This window comes from Vulpes vulpes, chromosome X (genome assembly GCF_048418805.1).
Source record: "Vulpes vulpes isolate BD-2025 chromosome X, VulVul3, whole genome shotgun sequence".
NCBI lineage: Eukaryota > Metazoa > Chordata > Mammalia > Carnivora > Canidae > Vulpes > Vulpes vulpes.
In genome coordinates this window covers 13254557-13275370 of record NC_132796.1, presented here as the reverse complement: position 1 = coordinate 13275370, position 20814 = coordinate 13254557, and the positions used below count along the sequence as shown (strand labels likewise).

Sequence of the window (20814 nt, the reverse complement as noted above, 5' to 3'; positions counted from 1 at the left end):
TTAAAGAAAAACGAGTAAATATACAACTGGTTTCCCAGGCATAGATTCTGCAACTGCAAAGAGTAGCCAATTCAACATAAAGGACTCTTCCTCTCTTGCCAAAAGATGAAAACCTAGACTGCGAAAGTGCTGACTCCAATTTAGATTATACACAGATCCTATAAAGCAGGCTATCCAAGGTCCAAATTTGTGCCACTGGACATTGCTATCAATATTGGAGGGAAGAAGCTTTTAAAGATAAAAGCTCTTTCAGATTTTAGGGCTGTTTCAGCACAGGTGTCTCAGGCAGCTTATACTGAACATCTCTGGTGGTCCCCTACAGCTGGCCAATCCAACATTGGCAACAACCAGGGGAACGCTGACAGAGGAGCTCAGGGACAACTGCAATAGAAGTGGATAATCAGTGACTATAATGGGCAACTAGTCCCTGGACACAGCAGTCAAATAGCATAATCTCTTGGGGATTTCTGGAATCCACTGGATTATGGACAATAATCCATGAAACAGATTTACTGTGACAAAGAACCATGAGTGCTTTATTTTGGTCTAAAAGACAAATATTTTGGCAATGATGACTGGGATTTTGTTCTTCTATTTCCAATTTCTACTAATAGAACAGAACTCTGAGTCAAGTCTGAGCCCCACCTTCTATTTAACACATACCTAAAGCCATACGATAATGCTCTCTGCAGAGTCAACAACATAGACTTCATAGGTAAGGGGATCTATGACAGGATTCTCTTGAGATTCATATTCCCCACTGAATAAAGGTTGAAAAAAAAGATGCCATGTGTATGCTTCTTACCATACCAAATAGATGATTACTAAATAGGCAGCCATCACAATTCAAAGATATCTGGATATGAGGCCTTTAGAAATCCCCCCAACCCTGACATACATAGGCCTGGCAACAAGAGCAAAAGTATATAAAAATTTCTAAGTGCCTCAAAGCCCTAGCTCTAGCCTAACTTGATATTTTACCACACTTAAAATTTTGAATTCCATTCCCAGTTCTGTTGCTCTGTATTAATGTAGTATTTGAAAAACATCTTTTCAAACTAGTGAAAGCTGATAATTAGACTGTGATTAATGTCCCCTTTTGGCTTGACACAGCCCTTCCTGCATGAGCTATGTCCATCAGAAGAAGGTGGCTTTTAAAACTTTCAATTAGAAATAGCTGGCTAGAGAGGAAACTATAAAAATTAGTTAAGAGTTAAGAGCCAGTCACAAAATAAATCCAGTACTGACGAGGATGTAAGAAGTGGAACAGGAACATTGTTGATGGAGTATAAATCAGTACAAACACTTCATAAAACTGTTTGGCAGTACCTATAGGTACCTATAGGATAGGCTGGACATATGCCTATCCTATGACCCAGCAATTCTACTATAGGCAGAAACCTAAGAGAAATGAAAGTATCCACCTACTCAAAAACTTGTACATGAATATGCACAGCAGCATGATCCATAATTGCCAAAATCTGAAAACCAAATGTCCACCAACAGTGGACAACAGTGATATTTTTGCATATACAATGGAATACTATACAGCAATGACCTATAGTTATACACAAGAATATGGATGAATCACACAACACTGTGTAAGCAAGAGAAGCCAGACACAAGAGTATCTACTGTGTGGTTCCACTTATGTAAGGCAGATAACAGGTAAAACTGATCTATGCTGTTATAAGTGAGAAGATTGGTAACCCTAAGGGACAGTAACTGGAAAACAGCCTAAGATGGGCTTTCTGGGGTGCTGGTAATATTTTGTTTCTTGACTTAAGTGCTGATTATACACATGTGTTCAGCTTCTGAAAATTCATTCAGTTGCATACTCAATGTACACTATTCAATATGTATGTTCTACTTCGATAAAAAGTTAAAAAATAAATCCAGTGGAGCCAATTTCCTGTAATGTCCTTAAAGTGCCACCTAGTGGCACAAGTTAAATGTAAACAAGAGGGAAGTTTTCATTTCTAGCGACTTCAAAAATATGGTCCCATTTCTAGCAGCACGTTCTGGGATTGGGCTGAAACAGTGCCCTAGACTAAAAACGAACAAACAAACAAAACACTCCTGTGTGGCACACAGAGTTCCTGACACAAGGGTCCAGCAGCAAGTGAAGCTGTCTACTACCCAACACACTAGCAGCAACGAGCTGAGGACACACATCACCTCCCAGCCACACCTGCCATCAGCCACGGTGTGGGAGATTTACAACACAGACATCAGGAAAGGCTACAGAGTGGGGCTGTTCCTTTTTCCAGAGGGAACATTTACCAACACACCAGGAAGTGATACCTACAGAACTTGCTGAACAGAAGAGAGTATTCAGGAGGAGTTGGGAACAAAGAAATCCTTTATCCTGTTTCTCCTGGACAGGCTTCTTTCCCTCTTTCTCACCTTAAAGGCAAGGCCTTAGTCTGGTTTCCTCTATTATGCCTGAGAAATAAAGTTAAGAAGGCCTGCCCACAGCAACTCTTTAAAGCTACTGGTTGAGTCAAGAGTATTTGCTCAAGGCTTTATTAGTAAACTGTAACACAGAGAGCATCTTGGTTAGATAAAGGTCCTCAAGGCAAAGCTGCAAACTAAATACAGGCATCACAATTCTTGAGTTAGGAGATGGTAGGTTAAAAGGCCTTATTAGGAGGTCTATCTGTCTTTCCATCAATTCTCCTCCTTCATGTTTATTTACAGGAAAAGGTGATGATCTGGATTTGGAGCTAAAGACTGTAGTTTGCTGACCCATGTCATGACATAGGCAGAGGGCCAGCCAATGAAAGGTCACAAAAGCAGGAAAGAATACCATTCTACTAGAAGTGGTTTAGTAAGCCAGTCCAGCACTCATTCTGGGCTTAGGACCGGCCACTAATTTTTGGTTATCCTAAGTCTGCTCCTCCATATTTGCCAATTAGAACCAGCTTCTGTTTTGCTGTGCCTGGAGCAGTAATAATTATAATAGCTACTTGCCACTGAGGCCTGACTATATGCCAGACACCATTCTAAGTGTTTTACGGATACTAACCCATTTAATCATTTTAACAACCCTATGAAAGCAGACACTATCATCATCCCCACTTTATACATGATGAACCTGAGAGACAGACTAAATAACTTGCCCAAAGATACACGGCCAGCAAGAGGCAGAGATAAAATTTGAACCCTGAGCCCATGTTCTTAACTATTCTGTCAGGGTGCCTCCCTGGGTCCGACTCCTAGCTGTCCTTCATTGTCCTTTCCCATTAACGCCACAGCACATTTGGACACCCTTCCATCCTGCCCCACTTCCATACTTGCTCCTTCCCTGACACACAGGAGTACTTATTGGTTTTTATCACCATGTGATGAGGGGGACAGAGAAGAGAAATAAATATTCCATTGTTTAGGAACCTAGAAAACAACCATAACTGACCTCCAGGGGAAAGACTAGGGTAGCTTGTTAGTTATGGGAAATACGGCATCCAGCTACTGCCTATAATCCTTGATAATACAACATGAGAAAATGAACTTAAATGAGATACATATACACACTAGGAGAAACTATAAAATGGATGGCATTAGGCAGGAGCATAGGGCAATCTCTGTGCCGTCACAGCTCTTGGCAAAGTATGGGCCTGTTGTAAGCATATTCCATCAGTGGGATGACCTTATAGCATCTTCCAGAGAAATGATGCTAGCAAAGTCAGCTTTACATGATAATACCATGAGCACAATACAGTAAGGGGGGCATCCAAGAAAGAAGACAAGTTACTAGTGGTGGGGTAAAGCTAATTCATTAAGAGGTTTCACAATATAAAGTGTATCCGTGATAAAGATAATTGTCAACAAATGAGTTAACTCAATTGTCAACTCAGTTATTAAGAAGAGATAGGTTAAGGGGCACCTTGCTGGCTCAGTCAGAAGAGTGTGCAACTCTTAATATCAGGGTTGTGATTTCGAGCTCCATGCTGTGTGTCAAAATTACCAAAAGAAAATAATTCTGAGACATGGTTGGATAGCATAGCATAATAGGAGGAACTGGCACTCTAAGGCAAGATAACCAGGGCTGGAACCATCATATTAATTCTTACTTGCTGTGGGTGACCTTGAGGAAATTCCTGAAGTTCTCTGTGCCTTGGTTTACTCATCTGTAAAATGAGAATAGCAACAGAACCTATCGTGCATGGTTGTTATGAAGATTAAGCACATATTTGTCAAGCACTTAAAAGAGCACCTAGCATATAAGCACTATATATAATTATTTATTATGCAAAAATTCTGCCTTTTTGTTTCCTTTTATAAAGCAGAATAGGGCTAACAACACTTGGCCTTTTGCCACACCAAATATCGTCCACTGACCAAAGTGTGAAAGCTATTCTGGCCAAGATAAATGTTAAGTCAAGTCTGCACTGAGAAAAGCACTTTTGCATTTTGCCTAATGTATGGAAATACTTCATATTTAGAAAATTATTGGTGGGCACAGAAACTGGAAATTCTTGTGACCTTTTGCTTAGCAAGTCTTTGGGCTATGCAATGAGTGATTCCTCTGTCTCCTTCTCCCTCTCTCTCAATGTTTGTTATCATTACATTTCTAGCACCTCCTCAGAAATCTTTCCCAGCTCTCCTCTTTACAAGAGCTTAGCTAGCTCTGTCACTCACTAGGTGAGAGGCTCCAAGAAACTCACTTTCTGAACCTTAACTTCCTCTGCTGTAAAATAATGTGCAAGGACAGATATGAGAGAGCACAAGCACAAAAAGTGTTAAAATTTAAAAAGACTTAGACATACTCAGAAGCCAGCTCAACACCCCTATAGGGCCAAATCACAAAGTAGTTAGCTAGGCTGAGGGTTCAGAAGCAGGCAGAGGCAGCTGAGAGCTCATACAGAGCAGAGTAACAGGTATTTCAATGCCCCAGAGGAGGCAGGGGGCCTCCTCCATGCTCATTTCCTGAAGCCAGAGGCTAAGGTGGTGCTTTACTACCTGTGAAGCTGCAAAATCAGGATGAAGCCTGGGAAGGTGCTTGGTACTGCCTCCCTAAGAAAGGGAACAGAAGCAGATAGAGCACACAGCCTGCACCCCCCTGCAGAGAGGGACACCTCGGTGGCTCAGCGGTGGAGCATCCGCCTTCGACTCAGGGCATGATCCTGGGGTCTGGGATCCAGTCCCACGTCGGGCTCCCTGCATGGAGCCTGCTTCTCCCTCTGCCTATGTCTCTGTCTGTGTGTGTGTGTGTATGTGTGTCTCTCGTGAATAAATAAATAAAATCTTGTTTAAAAAACCTGCAGAGATATGACTAAGATTGTTCCAAATTAGGGTGCCTGGGTGGCTCAGTTGGTTGAGCATCTGCCTTGAGCTCAGGGTCCTGGGATCAAGTCCTGTGTGCAGCTCCCTGCTCAGCAGGAAATCTGCTTCTCTCCTTCCCTCTGCCTGCTGCTTCCTCTGCTCATGTGCTGTCAAATACAGAAAATCTTACGACGAAAAAAGGAACCAAAAGAGAATTCTTAACAACAACAAGAAACACCAGAAGAAAAGGAGGGAATACATTCACAATGCTGAAGGAAAATAACGTTCAACCTGCAATTCTGTACAATGCAAAATTACCAATTCAGAGAAAGGGCAGTAAGAGTTCACTATCCAGAGAACATGGACATAAAAAACTAGTAGATGGGGGGAAAAAAGAAAGAAAAAACTACTACGTGATAGATTTCAGTAAACAGTATATTTGAACCTCCCAATTCCTGGAGTTATCCTAACTACATGATGACAGGTCTTATAAATTCTGAGAGCATGGTGTCTAAAAGTAGCTTCCCAAGTGTCAGTTTATTCTGATGAAGCTTTAAGTGAGTTTTTAAAATTCTAACTGTCCTATCAGAGAGCACTTTTTCCCTTTTTCATAAACATTAATAGAAAGAGAAACTCTTTAAGAAACTACATAATTTTCTTTTTTTTTTAAGATACAATGTATTTCCTTTTTTTTAATTTTTATTTATTTATGATGGTCACACAGAGGGAGAGAGAGAGAGAGGCAGAGACACAGGCAGAGGGAGAAGTAGGCTCCATGCACCGGGAGCCCGACATGGGATTCGATCCCGGGTCTCCAGGATCGCGCCCTGGGCCAAAGGCAGGCGCTAAACCGCTGCGCCACCCAGGGATCCCGAGAAACTACATAATTTTCCCACCAAAAGGAGCTATCTAAACTACTACCAATTACTTAGCAGTTTACCTCCAAATGCTTGACAGTAGAGACTTGACATTTTGGACTGAAATGTCCGGAGACCTTCACGGACACTGCAATTTACATACATACCACTCATATAGTCTCCCCAAAATAGAGACTGTACTTATATAAACAAGGTACAAGATGAGATAGGTAAGTTATAAATGAATTATTTAAGTGACCCCTTTAGACCTCTGAAAAGAAGTCCATGGAAATTCATTAGGGAGTTAAAAACCTCAAAAGCCTACAAGGGAACACTGGCCAGTAACGCTGAGAAAGGAATTCAAAATCTGATCATGGAAAAGGGGCCAATCACTGTGTTCCACAGACCTTGCAGATCACCCAAGGAGGCAGAACACCTTACTGTCAAAGGTTTACTAAGCACTTTTATGTGGTACAATCAGTAAACATTTCTGTACCCAGCTGTTATCTCCCTTTTCCACTATTTTCCATTTAATCACTTTAAGAGATGTCTAATATCCTATTAGGCAGATAAACAATACCCTTAACCAGAGTAATACCAACACCCTTAACCTTCTTGGACATTTGTCTGTATTGGTGTTTTTTAAAAGATCTTGTGTATTTATTCATGAGAGACACAAAGAGAGAGGCAGAGACACAAGCAGAGGGAGAAGCAGGCTCCCTGTGGGGCAGCCAATGTGGGACTTGATCCCAGGACCCCAGGATCATGACTGGAGCTGAAGGCAGATGCCCAACCACTGAGCCACCCAGGTGCCCCTGTATTGTTTTTTATTTTTATTAATAATACTAAAATAGATGTCATCATAAAACTTTTCCTTTTCAACAGTTTTTGGGATAAATTCTAATAGTATTTGTTGAGAGCTGGCAAAGCTATGCATGCTCTTTTAAACAGCAGGGGTTTATCCTTAATCCACCCTCCACTACTACAATCCCAGTATTTCCACGTAACTGGGAGGCTCAGTCAGTTGAGTGTCTACCTTCGGCTCAGGTCATGATCTCAGGGTTCTGGGATCAAGTTCTGTGTTGGATTCCCTACACAGTGGGGTATCTGTTTCTTCCTCTACCTCTGCCCCTCCCCACCTCCTCGTGCTCGCTCACTCTCTTTGTCTCAAATAAATAAATAAAATCTTAAAAATGTCAGTATTTCCTCACTATATCTCTGTCTTCTCTCCAAACTTATCACTATGGCAGTTTCTTCTGCCTTCTTAATTTCTCATCCAATGCCAACTGTTTGAGTACAGCTTTCAAATTCCTTTAATAAATCCTTATGAGAGGACTTGTAGAACTCTCAAGATTCAATCAACAGAAGCTGGTCTAAACCACAATTGTGTCTTCATGTTACACCAACCAACAGCTATGACGAGCAATTTGAGTCACCTATGAACCAATCCTACAACTAGGGAACATACAGTAAAATGCACTGCCAAAATTAATATGGGAAAAAAGATCTTACACAATCAGAATCATTCTACTGGAATATTCAACCTTGATAAATTCAAAACAACATTATCTGCAGTGAGAGATAAATTTATCAGAATCTGATTTTGATTTAAAATAAAGCCTTTTAACTAGAGGACACAAAAATCAATTTTTAGTTTCAATGATTTTGCTATTGTTTTCCTACTCTCCTTATCATTTATCTCCACTCTACCTCATTTCCTTCCTTCTGCTACCTTTGGGTTTAGCTTGCTCTTTTTTCTCTCAATTCTTATGGTGTAAAGTTAGCTTATTGATTTTGGATCCCTTTTTCTTTTTAATATAAGTGCTTATAGTAAAATTCCACCAGAGTACTGTTATTCCAACATCTCATAGGTTTTGATATGTTTTCCCTTTCAGTCATCTCAAGGTATTTTCTAGGTATTTCACTTATAATTTCTTCTTTGACCCACTGGTTTTTTAAGAGTATGCTGCCTAATTTCCACATTTTAGTGAATCTTCTGATACTTCTGTTACTGAATTCTAGTTTCATTTCACTGTGGTCACTTTGTATGATTTCAGTATTTTCAAATTTATTGAGACTTGTTTTGTAGCCTAACATCTGGTCTATCCTGGGGAATGTTCCATGTGCACTAGAGAAGAACCTGTCTTGTGCTGTTGTTGGGTGGAGTGTTCTATAGATGTCGCTCAGGTCTAGGGGATTTATACTGCTGTTCACGTCCTCTATTTCCTTACCAGTTTTCTGTCGAGTTGCTCTATCCATTACTAAAAGTGAGATTTTGTAGAACTGCTACTCCCTTCAATTCTATTGGTTTCTGCCTCATACATTTTGGGGCTCTGTTGTTTGGTGTGCATATTTCTATAAAAATTTTTTTTACCATCTTAATGGAGTGAACCTTGAGTTAATATATAATGTCCTTCTATGTCTTCTAACAATCTTTGTCTTTAAGTCTATTTAGTCTGATGTGACTATAGCCACCCAGACTCTCTTTTGGTTATTATTTGCATGAGGTATGTTTTTCCACACTTTTATTTTCAACCTGTTTTTATCATTGGATCAAAAGTGAGTCTCTTATAAACAGTATATCGTTGGAATTATTTTTTAAATCCATCTGTTTCTACCTTTTAATTGGAGACATGTATCCATTTAAAGTAATTAAAAATAAGGAAAGATTTACCCCTGCCATTTGCTGCTTGTTTTCTATGTCTTGTACCTATTTGGTTCCTCAGTCCACCCATCACTTCTCTTTTTATGATTAACTGATTGTTTTTCTAGTATACTGTTTTTGTTACCTTCTCATTTTTGTATTTTTTATATTTTTTAGTTTTTTTCCTTAATAGTTACCCTAAGGATTGGTTAACATCTTAACTTTACAACAATCAAATCTGAATTAATACCAAGTTAGTGTCAATAGTATACAAAGACTCTCCTCCTTTATACCCCTGCTGCCCCTTATATTATCATTGTCACAAATTATATCTTTATATGTATGTGCCCATCAACATAGATTCGTAATTATTATTTTAAGCATTTTTCTTTTAAAACCTATAGAAACCTATAGAAAATAGAAGAGTTACAAATCAACCCTACTGGCTTTGAGATTTACCGACGTGGCTGCCTTCACCATTCTTCATTTCTTGTTATGGCTTCGAACTACTGTCCTTTCATTTCAGTCTGGAGGACTCCCTTTAGCATTCATTACTGGGCAGGTCTACTAGTGACAAACTCCTTGAGTGTATGCTTATTGGGAAATGTCTGTCTCCAGTGACACTATCTGTGGGGGTATAAAGTACCTTCCAAGGCCACCTGTTGCCATCAAATCAGGGTTAGGAGACCCCCTTGGTCTCTGCTAAAACCATGTTTGCCAGCTAGGAAAGTACTACCCTACGTTGTCTACTGCCACCAAGTGAGGGACAAGAGGCTAACTCCCAGATTGGTCTTCGATGACCCCAGAGGGAGGCATATCCATGATGTTTAGCTGGTGTAGGGCATGTGTTGTCAAAAAGGTTTCTATCTAGTTTGTCTACCCTTTTCGCAGTCCTTTGGCCAGAGAGGAGACTTTTCTCAAGGGTTTTTTTTTTTTTTGGGGGGGGGGTCTACATTTGTTGGTAGTTCCAGGTTGCAAGCTTCTCCAGTATGCAGTCCAGGATATATGGGAGTTGGTTTTTTGTAGGTTTTTTATTGTTGTTGTTTTTTTCCTTACAATTCAGGGAACTCATTGCCATGCCATTACTCAAGTCCTCAGGCCCTAGCCAGGCCACTTTCCTGTTTACATCTTTCAAAGTCCTCTTTCTGTTTATTATGTCCAGGGCTCTTAAGTTGTACTCAGCAGTGGGGGGAAGCAGGGAGAAATTAATCTAAGTCATCTTGTCCTCAATTGTGTTTTATGATGCTTCAACTATATTTGCAACAAAATTTTTCTTGGACAGAGGACTATAACATAGATTCAGAGACCTTAAGCACTAGAAGGATCTATCTACTCTAATCTTTACATTTTATAAAACAGGCAGTAGGTCTTGTGAGACTAATGTGCTTACTTCCCACAAAGTTACAGAGTAGTAGAGCTAAGCAAGACCACGGAAACATTTATATAGCGTTCTACAGCTTTTAGTATGTTTTTTCCTCATCACAGATGAAGATCAATCCTGGGCCTAGACTTTCTTTCTTAATTACAGAAATACTCATTTACATACTGTGATTTTCAGCTCATCTACAGTGTGCACTGTAAGACAGAACAGGGTAACACACTGGAAGAAAGGGAAGGTGTCATCTTAGGTGACAGGTTTGTAAATTCTCTTTAGAATAATTACAAAGTTTCTAATAAATGAATACATAGAAAAAATACTTCTTGACATGTACTAAAATTACATATTGACAAGTGAAAATTAGGATGCCGTATATATCTTTGAAAGTTCATTAATATGCTTTATATAAAGCCAACATGCTCTTAAGGTGATTCAATGACTAGTGTACATTACATGAGATCATCTACATATATTACAGCAAAAGATCTCATATTTGATGTATGCCCACTGAATTTTAATTTGATAGAGAGAAAAGCCATGAAATGCTAGAAGCGGTAACATTTCTATATTGTTTATACTTAAAGAATGTTTCCTGCTGTTTTCTTATTAGATATTTAAAGTTCCCAATGAGATAGTACTCCATTTTACTCTATTAAAAATGGATTTAGCAATGTTGTACTATATGCTGGTTAATAAATTTAAATAAAAAATAAAAATGGATTTAGTATGTGCTTAATAGAGATTCAGTATGCATGTTAAGCTTTAATCCAATTTATATGTTAAAAATCTATTAAATAACTCTGTGAGAAACTTACATGATCACCAGTAATGCCCCTCCCCACCCCCAAAAGACTGAGAAAAAAAGAACAAGTGTGAGTGAGCTCTAAAACTCTTTATTTCTTCCAGGAGAATTTACTATTTTGTATCACCAACTCTACATTAACTCACAGAAAGAAGACTTGAAATGACAGGATACTAATTTATAAGGACATTTTCTAGAAAAGCATAGTGTCAAATATTTCAGAAGTAGTTCAGGGCCTACAAACTGCCATTTTAGTTTAAGTGAGCCCGTCTTTCCTTCCAAATAAAAGAGGGTAGGATCTTATCTAAAAAGTCGTGTCTAAGAAATTTGGCTTTGAAAGGGAACAGCATGCCCAGCATATTCCTACTGGGTTCAGTATTGCCTTAGAGACCTGATTCTAGCCAGATGACAAGGTTAGATGAAGGACTTGCTGCATGGACTATGGTTTCCTCTCATGACCATCCAGGTGCATGGCTAGTCCTTCACAAGAGCACACACAGGACCTGAGGTGCACAGTGGCTAGTCCTTTCAGCAAGACCATTCCATCAAGCCCTCTAACCCTACTGGAGTCAGCCATCTCAAGAAGGCAGAAACTCCCAAGGCCATTCATCAGGATCTGGGTTCTTGTCACCACAGGGTATGAGTACATCCCCTAACCTGACCTTATGCCTCCCACCCTCCCCAACTCAAGAATGCCTTCCACTGTGCCCTTTAAGAACTGGGCATACCATCAACAAATTCCCTACATTCTCAAGTTGGTCTTTGAACATTCCTTCTCTTGCCTTAATTCAGTGTTTCTCAATCCTGGCTATACTTTAGAATCATGTGGGGAGCTTCTTAAAACTCCCAATGCCTGGGCCACCCACCACACCAAAATCTCTTGGGGTAGGACTCAGACCTCAGTAGGTTCAAAGCTCTCCCCCAGATGATTCCAGTGTGTACGAGTACCACTGGGCTAACTGATGCCCTGTGCTATCCCCTCAAGGGCTGTTCCCCCAACAGAACTCTCTTGTCAGGGTACCTTTCCTCTCCCAAAGCTCTGGCATTACTGGGACTCAAGTGGGCAGGTCACTGGCTCTTCACTGCCATGTTCAAACACTAAATCTCTCTCCCCTAAAATCTAGCTTTCTAAATTTCAGGCAGTTCCTTAAACACATGGGGATCTCTTGCATGCCTGAACCATGAATTTGCTTTTTCTTTACATTAATGCTCTGAACTCCTTGGCCATGTGAAAAGAAAAGTTTTCTTGTTTAAAGCTCACTTCAGGGATCCCTGGGTGGCACAGCGGTTTAGCGCCTGCCTTTGGCCCAGGGCGCGATCCTGGAGACCCGGGATCAAATCCCACATCGGGCTCCCGGTGCATGGAGCCTGCTTCTCCCTCTGCCTATGTCTCTGGCTCTCTCTCTCTCTCTCTCTCTCTGTGTGTGACTATCATAAATAAAAATTGAAAAAAAAATTTTAAAGCTCACTTCATGGATTACCTTAGCCCTTCCATGAAGCCCTCTTGATCTAAGGCTTAAAAGTATTGATCAAATGTTTCCTCCACAGTGTTTTCATCCTACAGTGCTATTTTAGTACTCCTGCACTGCCAGTGAGAAGCACTTGCTGTTATAAGGTAAGAAATTAGCTTAAATCCTGAGCACATTAGTCTACAGGGAGCCCCAATACATCAAATGTGGTGTTAATATAAAACTGAAAAGATTATCCTTTGTACCAAAAAACCTCTTTTCTTTTATAAAGATTATTTCCAGAAGAAATGTGGCATGAGATCAATACTATTAAAGAGATTTAATTATTGGAGTACCAAATAGGCCCTTAGCAAAGAACTGACCCACAGGACAAGCACCTCTGTAGATGGCATTTTATTTTACTCAGTTTATATGCAGACAAACAGTGAGCTACTAAGTTAAACTCTCATGTTAACACTGCTCTATATGAAACAGTTAACTCTGCTTTTTAGTCATTTATGTTATGAATCAGTCTTTTCAAAAAAAATTATAAATAAATGTGTCACCTCTTTTGATCTGAGCCAAAATACCATGCCCTTGGTCTCTAGCCTGTCCCCAGGAAAATATGGAACACAAACCATTTGATTCTTTATATATTCAATTGGTCTCTCTTGATCTTACCTATAGTATGAAAAATAAAAAGATCTGTTTCTTTGAATTTATTCCTTTTCCTAACTCTAGGGCCCCATCTGTATAATTTCCTCCAGATGTCCATATCATACTGAGGCTTAGTGTAAGCAGGGGCCAGCTAAACTGCATTTTATGCTGAAAACCTATACCTCATCTCTCTCACTTGATATAAGTAGAGATATACTTTTAGTGTATGTAGAAACAATCTACATATACCTTTGTGGACACATCTACAAATGTACAAATGCTTTTCTCTTACATACTTACAATCTCGAAGGATATCACTGACTGGCCACATAGTTTTTTAAACAGTTGTTCCTTTTTAGGGAACAGAAAGTTTTCTTGTTTATTATAATCTAGCATTACCCACTTATCAGGTCAAATAATATGAAAATTTTAAATCCAGGAGTGCCTGAGAGGCTCAGTCAGTTAAGGATCTGCCTTCAGCTCAGGTTGTGATCCCCGGGTCCTGGGATCAAGCCCCGAGTCAGGCTCCCTGCTTAGTGGGGAGTCTGCTTCTCCCTCTGCCCCATTCCTTGCTTGTTTTCTCTATCTCTCTCTCTCAAATAAATAAAATCTTTATTTAAAAGTTTTAAATCTAAAATCTCTTTATATTAATCTCTTGTCAGAGCTATTAATAAATTTAAGATTTAAACTATACCAAGTCTCCTTGTATCTCTCCCCTCAGTACTACAGTTTAAGTCTCGTAAAGTCTCTGAGGTTTTTTTTTTTCTAAGTCAGTTCAATTGTCCATATATAACAAGGAATACTCAAAAAAAATTTTAACAGAGCAAAGGAGGAATTCAAAATGCTTAGGTTTGCTGTAATAAAGCTTGCTGTGAAGTAGTAAAAATGACCTCATGAGAGAATAAGCCAAAAAGAAAAATAAAGCAAATAAGAAAACAAAACAAACTGAAAACATGACAACTAGAAATCCAAAGCTAACATGTGGTAAACTTTCTTTTTTTGGTTTCAACTCTTCTAACAAAAACTACTGGCCTCAGATATGATAATTTAACTTTAATCACATAATATGGAGAAGAGGTGACAGATGAAAGTAGTTTGGAAATGTTCTTACCAATATCTTAAGGCTGGTGTAGAATAATGTTTCCTACTCACCAAGCCCTTAGAGTATTGGTTAAGTATTGTATAAATAAAGAGGTGAATGGTCACGCACACTACAGAATTGCGAGCTTTACCAAAATTGAGCAGATTTCTTTACTGTAGGACTTCAAATCCTTTAGTGAGCCCATATGCACTGTGATTCTCCACAAGCGGGCACTGAGGCAGGAGCCTGCAAACATGTCTTAACCACAGAGCCCTATTAACATCTCCCAGAAGACTGCTTTATCATAAGCAGTTTAGGAAAGACTAGAATATACAGGTGCCCCCATCCAAGTGCTTAGGTGAGACTCTCCCAGGACCATTAGGAATTTGACACTGCACAAGGACTAAATACAGTCATGTGTTCGGTACCCAGGATTTCTTCGGTTGAATGTGTGTGTCCCACTCACAGTGGAAGAAAAGGGGAGAATAGGGGGAGGGAAGTGGTGAAGGGATTTTCTGCCTGCATTTCTTACACACCTGTTTCTGCAGTCTGAAATCTCCATAGTTAGGCAGCTGAGTTGGAGGCTTGGGATGAGCACTGCGCTCACTGTTTACATTGTGATGGGAAATCTGGTAGACAAAGAAGCAGTCTCATTCATTAACAGTGACTTGAGAATTCCCAGCCCCCCATCAGATCCTTGGTCACTAAGCCCCCAAGCAGGCAGGAAGCCCATCTCAAGCAGGTCAGATGAGGACTGCTAATAGCAGCAACACATTTCACAAGCAGGAAGTAATCACTGTTACTTGTGCAGTAGAAGATAAGGAGGTTGATCACAAAAGTTCTTTCAGACAGGTCTTCCACGCATTCATCCAAGTGGCTCCCAAGCCCCAGTTTAAAACCAGTAGCTAGTAGATAAGTGCCTCCAGAATGCCCACATTTTGTTGTGACAAAGCCCAGGTTTCCTGTTGGTACCAATCAGGAGTTTGGTCTCATCTAGGTCCTCCACAGTGGGGAATGTGGTGAAAGCCTCATCCTGCCAGAGCAACAGATCACTATCTTACTGTATGCATAGACACTTCAGCTCCATTGATGGGCAGGGCAGGGGCCTTTAGGAGATGGACCTCGGTTTGGGAGCTGGCTCTACCTATTTAATAGCTATGTCACCTTGGCTGACTTGCTTAACCCCTGTATGCTTCAACTTCCTCATCTATAAAACAATACTACTTCATAGAATTTTTGTGAAAATTAAATAATGCATTGAAAGCACTTATCACAATATCTGTCTACTGCAGATGCTCAAGAAACAGAGCTAATAATTTCAATGAACAGAAATTATAACCAGGGAAAAGCTTAGGACAGAACTAAAGCTTGCCATTAGACATACAGCGGGGACTCAATACTTGTTGACTAATCAACATCTCTTAAAGCCAATCCTAGAGTATTAGAAAGGGGGTTCTCACCCATTTATGTGTCAGGAAGAACAGGGTTTTTTTTTATTACCCTTCAAACTGAGGAAGGAAAGCAGTACTCATTGTATTTGCACCTCAAGGTTGAGTGGATGCTAAAAATGATCTAATTCTCTAAAAGAAGGACAAGCAAATGTTAAAAGTGGTTTCAGTGACTCAGCAAGTCCTAAGATGTGCCACATGGAAAGGTATGTTCTAAACCATCTAGAGTAATAAGGTAGAAACTGAGATTGTTTAGAGAGAAATTTTCCGGCATTTTCTGCTTAAAGGCCTTTAAAGTCTCTTTAACAGCAATTAATGAAAAGAAAGATCCGTAGCACCCTTTACCACACTCTGCAGATTTGCTGCTTGCTTCTCATTTCTAACTCTACAAGGAGTGTTGATGAATAAGGCCATAGTAGCACATATAAATGAGGCAGAATTAATTCACAAGTGAAACAGATTTTGGTGACACCCTCTCCCAACTCCTGCTGTTTCAGCTTATTGTTCCAAAGGAAAATATCATCCTACAGAAAGCAATATAGGCTCAAAACACAGCACTAACACCATGGTGATGACCATTAATTATGGAGAATTAATACAACTCCTAAAATACTGATGAAAATATACACACCTAAATTATACATAAAAACAAACCATGCCCCCCGCAACTGGAGAAATGCCCATTCTTCTACTCTTTTCTCTATCTGAAAACAATATGCAACCCTCTAGGGGCAAAGGTGAACTACTATGCATTTGTTTGGTTGCTTATTGAGGAAACTTTCCCTTTTCCACATGAGGTTGGGGGACTGGCTGGATAAGAAATGAAACCACACTCTCTGCTTTGTCCAGATGTCATCGTGGAAATGTGACCAGCCAATTAGTTCTGTAGCTATCAACCCTTGCAAAGGAAGTACAGTGGTAGGACAACTTCCCTACTATCAAACAGTGCACAGAAATCAACTTCTGTTTCCTACCTGTGACGGACAAGGTCTTGGAGGGAGTGCAGGTGGTGGAGGTAACAATCCTGATTTAGTAGCTGAAAAGAAAAACACATACTGTTAAGAATTACCAAAAACAAAATAAAATACCCTTCCACTTTTTAACTACGAATAGCAATTGCAGTTAACATGTTTAAGTTATTAAAATCCATCTGAAGGCTTAATTTAAAAAAGGAGTATATGCTATTTCTAATCTCTCTTTCATTTTCATCCTACCTAGCCCAAATCCAATTATTTATATAGGCTGTTTTGATTAAGATAGTATAAAACAGTAAAGAAAAGACACCCTTTGATCAAAGGACTAGAACCCAGCATGGGAAAGGCAGTCAATCCCTCATTATTCTGATGTTAATTATTTCGTTTCAAATAATCTAGGCCTTTTGGTTTCTCTAATATTTTTCCCTATCTCTTGGCCATTACACTATTCATTAGCTCAGCAAGTAGGCTACAGAAATGAAGAGAGCCAGAGTCCCCACGAGGCAGCTCTGCTGCTCTGTAAGCTAGTGGGTCTGACAGCAGCAGGGGAGGCTCAAAGAGATAGGACTAAATGATGTTGAGGGACCCTTCAAAGATCTCAATTTCCTTTTCTCTCCCTGATCCTTATTAGCAGCAATAATAAAATCTGTTTCTACAATAATGGCCCCATTTAAAGGATGTTTTGAACAAAAATTTGTCTAATTTTTTTTAATTTTGTGAGATACAGAGAAAATGTGAGTTAAGCCAAGAACGTCTGAATTTTAACTAAATGAAAATAAACATCTGCTAGTGAATTACAAATCTCATAATTATGCACAAGAAATAAGCTTATTATCACACATTGGCAAGTTAAACCATATTCTTTACAAACTCCTTTAAAAAGCACACTGTGCTCTATATAACCATACCTAGTTTATTGGCAAATATAATATGTGTGCTAATATTTGGACAATTTTCTGTGACTTAAAAATAAATCATAGCAATGTGCCAAGAACATGAAAGTTTTTGTAAATCACTTTTGATCTGACCTAGCTAGATCATACGAGCCAGAAGATGGAGTTTGGGGCTTTCCACAAAGGTAACTTAAGAGTAATTTCATAGAGATTTGCATTCTGAGCCAGTGCACAGATCTGGTACAACCATGTGGGCCCATCAGTGGTTTCTCTCAATCTGTCTTTCATTAAAATTTATGAAACACATCAGTGGGTCAAAACTCCAGCGGTGGTGAGACCTTGAACAGCCTTCGGTAACAAAGCATGTAGCAGCAAAAAAACAAAAGCCTCAGGAATTATCCATCTTAGGGCACCTCCCTACCCTACTTAAAGGTCCTCAGGATTAAGCCTTTCAATGACCCGTTTCTTAAAAAAAAAAAACTTCTTTTTAAACCTACACATGCTTTTAAAGGAAAGGCCTTGCACCGGAACAAAGTGCATGTTAAAATAACTCTTTATTAACAGAAGAGGACTAAGAATTGATAAGCATTTAATTAAACTTCTGCTTCCAGCAAGAGGGAATAACAGAGACCAGATTTACCCTCCCATTTGAAACAGCCAAAAACAAACACATGTTTTTTATATGAAACAACAGTTTTAAGATACTGGAGCAAAATGTATAAAACAACAGTTTTCAAGACACTAGGAAATCTGGCAACAAAAGACAGTGATCCCTGAAAGACAGAAAACCAACCAGGGGAGTTGTAGGTTTCGCTGTCTCTACTTAGTGTACTCAGATTCAGGACCTACATCCAGATGCATGAGATTCATTTCATTTTTACTATTTTTTTAATTCAAAAAAAAACAAATGCCTTATTTTTGTAAAATAAGAGATGAGGGTGTTTCTGAATATACTTTAAAATAAAATCATATCACCTACGAATACTAACAGCAATTTGGTTTCCTCTTTTCAACCTTTATCTATTTTTTGTTTTTTATTTTACTTACCTGGCTAGAATACCTACTATAAAGTTGACTTACAATAGTCATATGTGCATTCTTATCTTCTCTTGATCTCAAAGGTAAGGCTTTCACTATTTCAACATTAAGTATGGTATTTGCTGTAGGTTTGTGTAGAAACCCTTTAACGGATCATGAAAATTCCCACCATCATTTTAAGTTTTTTATAATTTAATTTTAACCAAAACTGCATGTCCACCCACTAAGAGGATCGTATGATTTTTCCCCTTATAATTAGTTAATATGATAAGTTACACTATAAATGTTTAAATATTAGAACACCCTTAATGACCTAGGATAATCCCAACTTGGTCAGGTTTTTATATCTGTTAGGTTTAGTTGGCTAATATACTGTCTAGGATTTTTGCCAGTTATAAGTGAGACTGATAAGTGGGTTTCCTTTCTCATGTGGTTACTGGTTATGCTTCATTCAGCTGGAGAGCATTCCCCATCTATACTCTGGAACAGGCTGACATTGTTGAATGTCAGGTAAAACTTGACAGCAGAAGCATCTGGGCCTAGAGTTTTGTTTGAAACAAGATTTTTTTTTGATAAGTATATAATTTATTCTGGACCATAAAAGATCCTTCTATTCCAGTAATGAACAGAACTGGCCTATCACTGTTAGGGCACTGTTATCATGGATAATTTTATTGCTAAAAGCCAATGCATTTGGTATGTCACTTCTTCCTGTTTCCACAGAAAATACACCTTGATCCCATTGTATAGTTCACCTGTACCCTTGAAACAAGATTTTTAATGATTTCACATTTTAATTGTTACAGGATTATTTAGAATTTCCAATTCTTAAATCAGTTTTGATAAATGATATTTTTCTAGATATTCATTGTCTAAATGTTCATATTTATTGCCAGAAAGGCATTCCTATAACCTCCTCTACTCATCTTAATTTCTGTGCACATAACTTTTGTTTTCCTAATACTGTATCATCACTCTAGTTTCCTTCATTGAGCTCACCTGACATTTGTCCATTTTATTACTCTTCAAAAACCCAACTTTCCTGAGCCTCTGTATTGTCTGCTTGCTTTCTGTTTCATTGATGTCTGTTCATCTGCTTGCATTTTCTTTCTTTGGGCTTATCCTATTGTTCTTTTTCTAGCTTGAATTATTTGCTTAGCTGATTAATTTCCAGCATTTCTTCTTTTCTAATGTAAGTGTTTAGTGTTACAAATGTTCTCCCAGCTGTCACAGGTTTTGATATGTTCTCATTCGGTTTTAAAATTTTCCTAATTTCCATTACAATTTCTTTTATGATATTAGCTTCTGTCTGAAGTTTATCCTTTAGAATTTCCTTCATGGATAATCTGTTATTAGCAAGTTTATTCAGTTTCTGTGACTGAAAAGTCTTTACCCTCATTCTTGAAAGATTGTTTCACTGGGTAGAGATTCTAGACGGACAGCTATATTCTCATAGCACATTAAAACTAACATTCTGCTGTCTTCTGGCTTCCATTACCGCTGTCAAGGAGTCAGGTGGCTACAGAATCGTTGTTTTGGTAATTTGTCTTCTCTCTGGTTGCTTTTTAAATCTCTTTGTGGTGCTCTGCAGTACCAAACTTGACACCAAGTCAGCCTATTTCTTCATCCTCTTTTTCTTTCATAACCTGCTGAGCTTCACTGGACTTTCTGAACCATTGTGGTATCCTGTTCACTCTGGGAAATTCTGATTCTGCCATTTTCTCTTATCTCTCCTTCTGGAGTTCTTTGTCTCAACTGTGCTATGTTTGGGATAATTTTCTTTTTTAAAAAAAAAAGATAAAAGATTTTATTTAGTTATTCATGAGACACAGGCAGAGGGAGAAGCAGACTCCATGCAGGGAGCCTGACATGGGACTCGATCCCGGGACTTCAGGATCACGCCCTGGGCCAAAGGCAGGTGCTAAACTGCTGAGCCACCCAGGCATCCCTGTTTTTGATAATTTTCTAAGATCTACCATTCCATCAATCTTCCCTCTTCAACTGTCCTGTTAACCCAGGCTTAAATTTATTTCAATGACTAAGTGTTTCATTTCTAGTTCTATTTGATCTTTTTCCAAAATGGTTTTTTCATTTTTATAATTTTGTGGCTATATACCCATTTTCTCCATTTCCTTTTCTTTCAATTTATTAAACGTATTTATATAACAGTCTGTGTCTGATAATCCCACAATCTGAGGGCTTAGTATTTACTACTCTTTTGTTGCTCCTGCTAGCTCCCTCTCACTGTGTTCCATTTCCTAGAGTGCCTGGTAACCTTTGACTATGAATGCATATCCCTTGGAACTTTACCTGTAGGAATACTCTGGGC

General features: G+C 38.9%; 1 protein-coding gene across 18 annotated transcripts in view; it reads right to left on the bottom strand.

Moving 5' to 3' along the window:
* REPS2 (RALBP1 associated Eps domain containing 2) overlaps positions 1 to 20814 on the bottom strand; it is a 222107-nt gene that overhangs the window by 42455 nt on the left and 158838 nt on the right. For 10 of the 18 annotated variants that reach the window (XM_072743699.1, XM_072743700.1, XM_025997514.2 and 7 more), the window contains one exon: positions 16555 to 16616. In XM_072743699.1, the coding sequence (XP_072599800.1) occupies positions 16555 to 16616 (62 nt within the window). Of the gene's footprint in view, positions 1 to 14668; positions 14762 to 16554; positions 16617 to 20814 lie in introns of all 18 variants that reach the window. The other 8 variants (XM_072743698.1, XM_025997515.2, XM_025997510.2 and 5 more) reach the window with 1 other exon arrangement.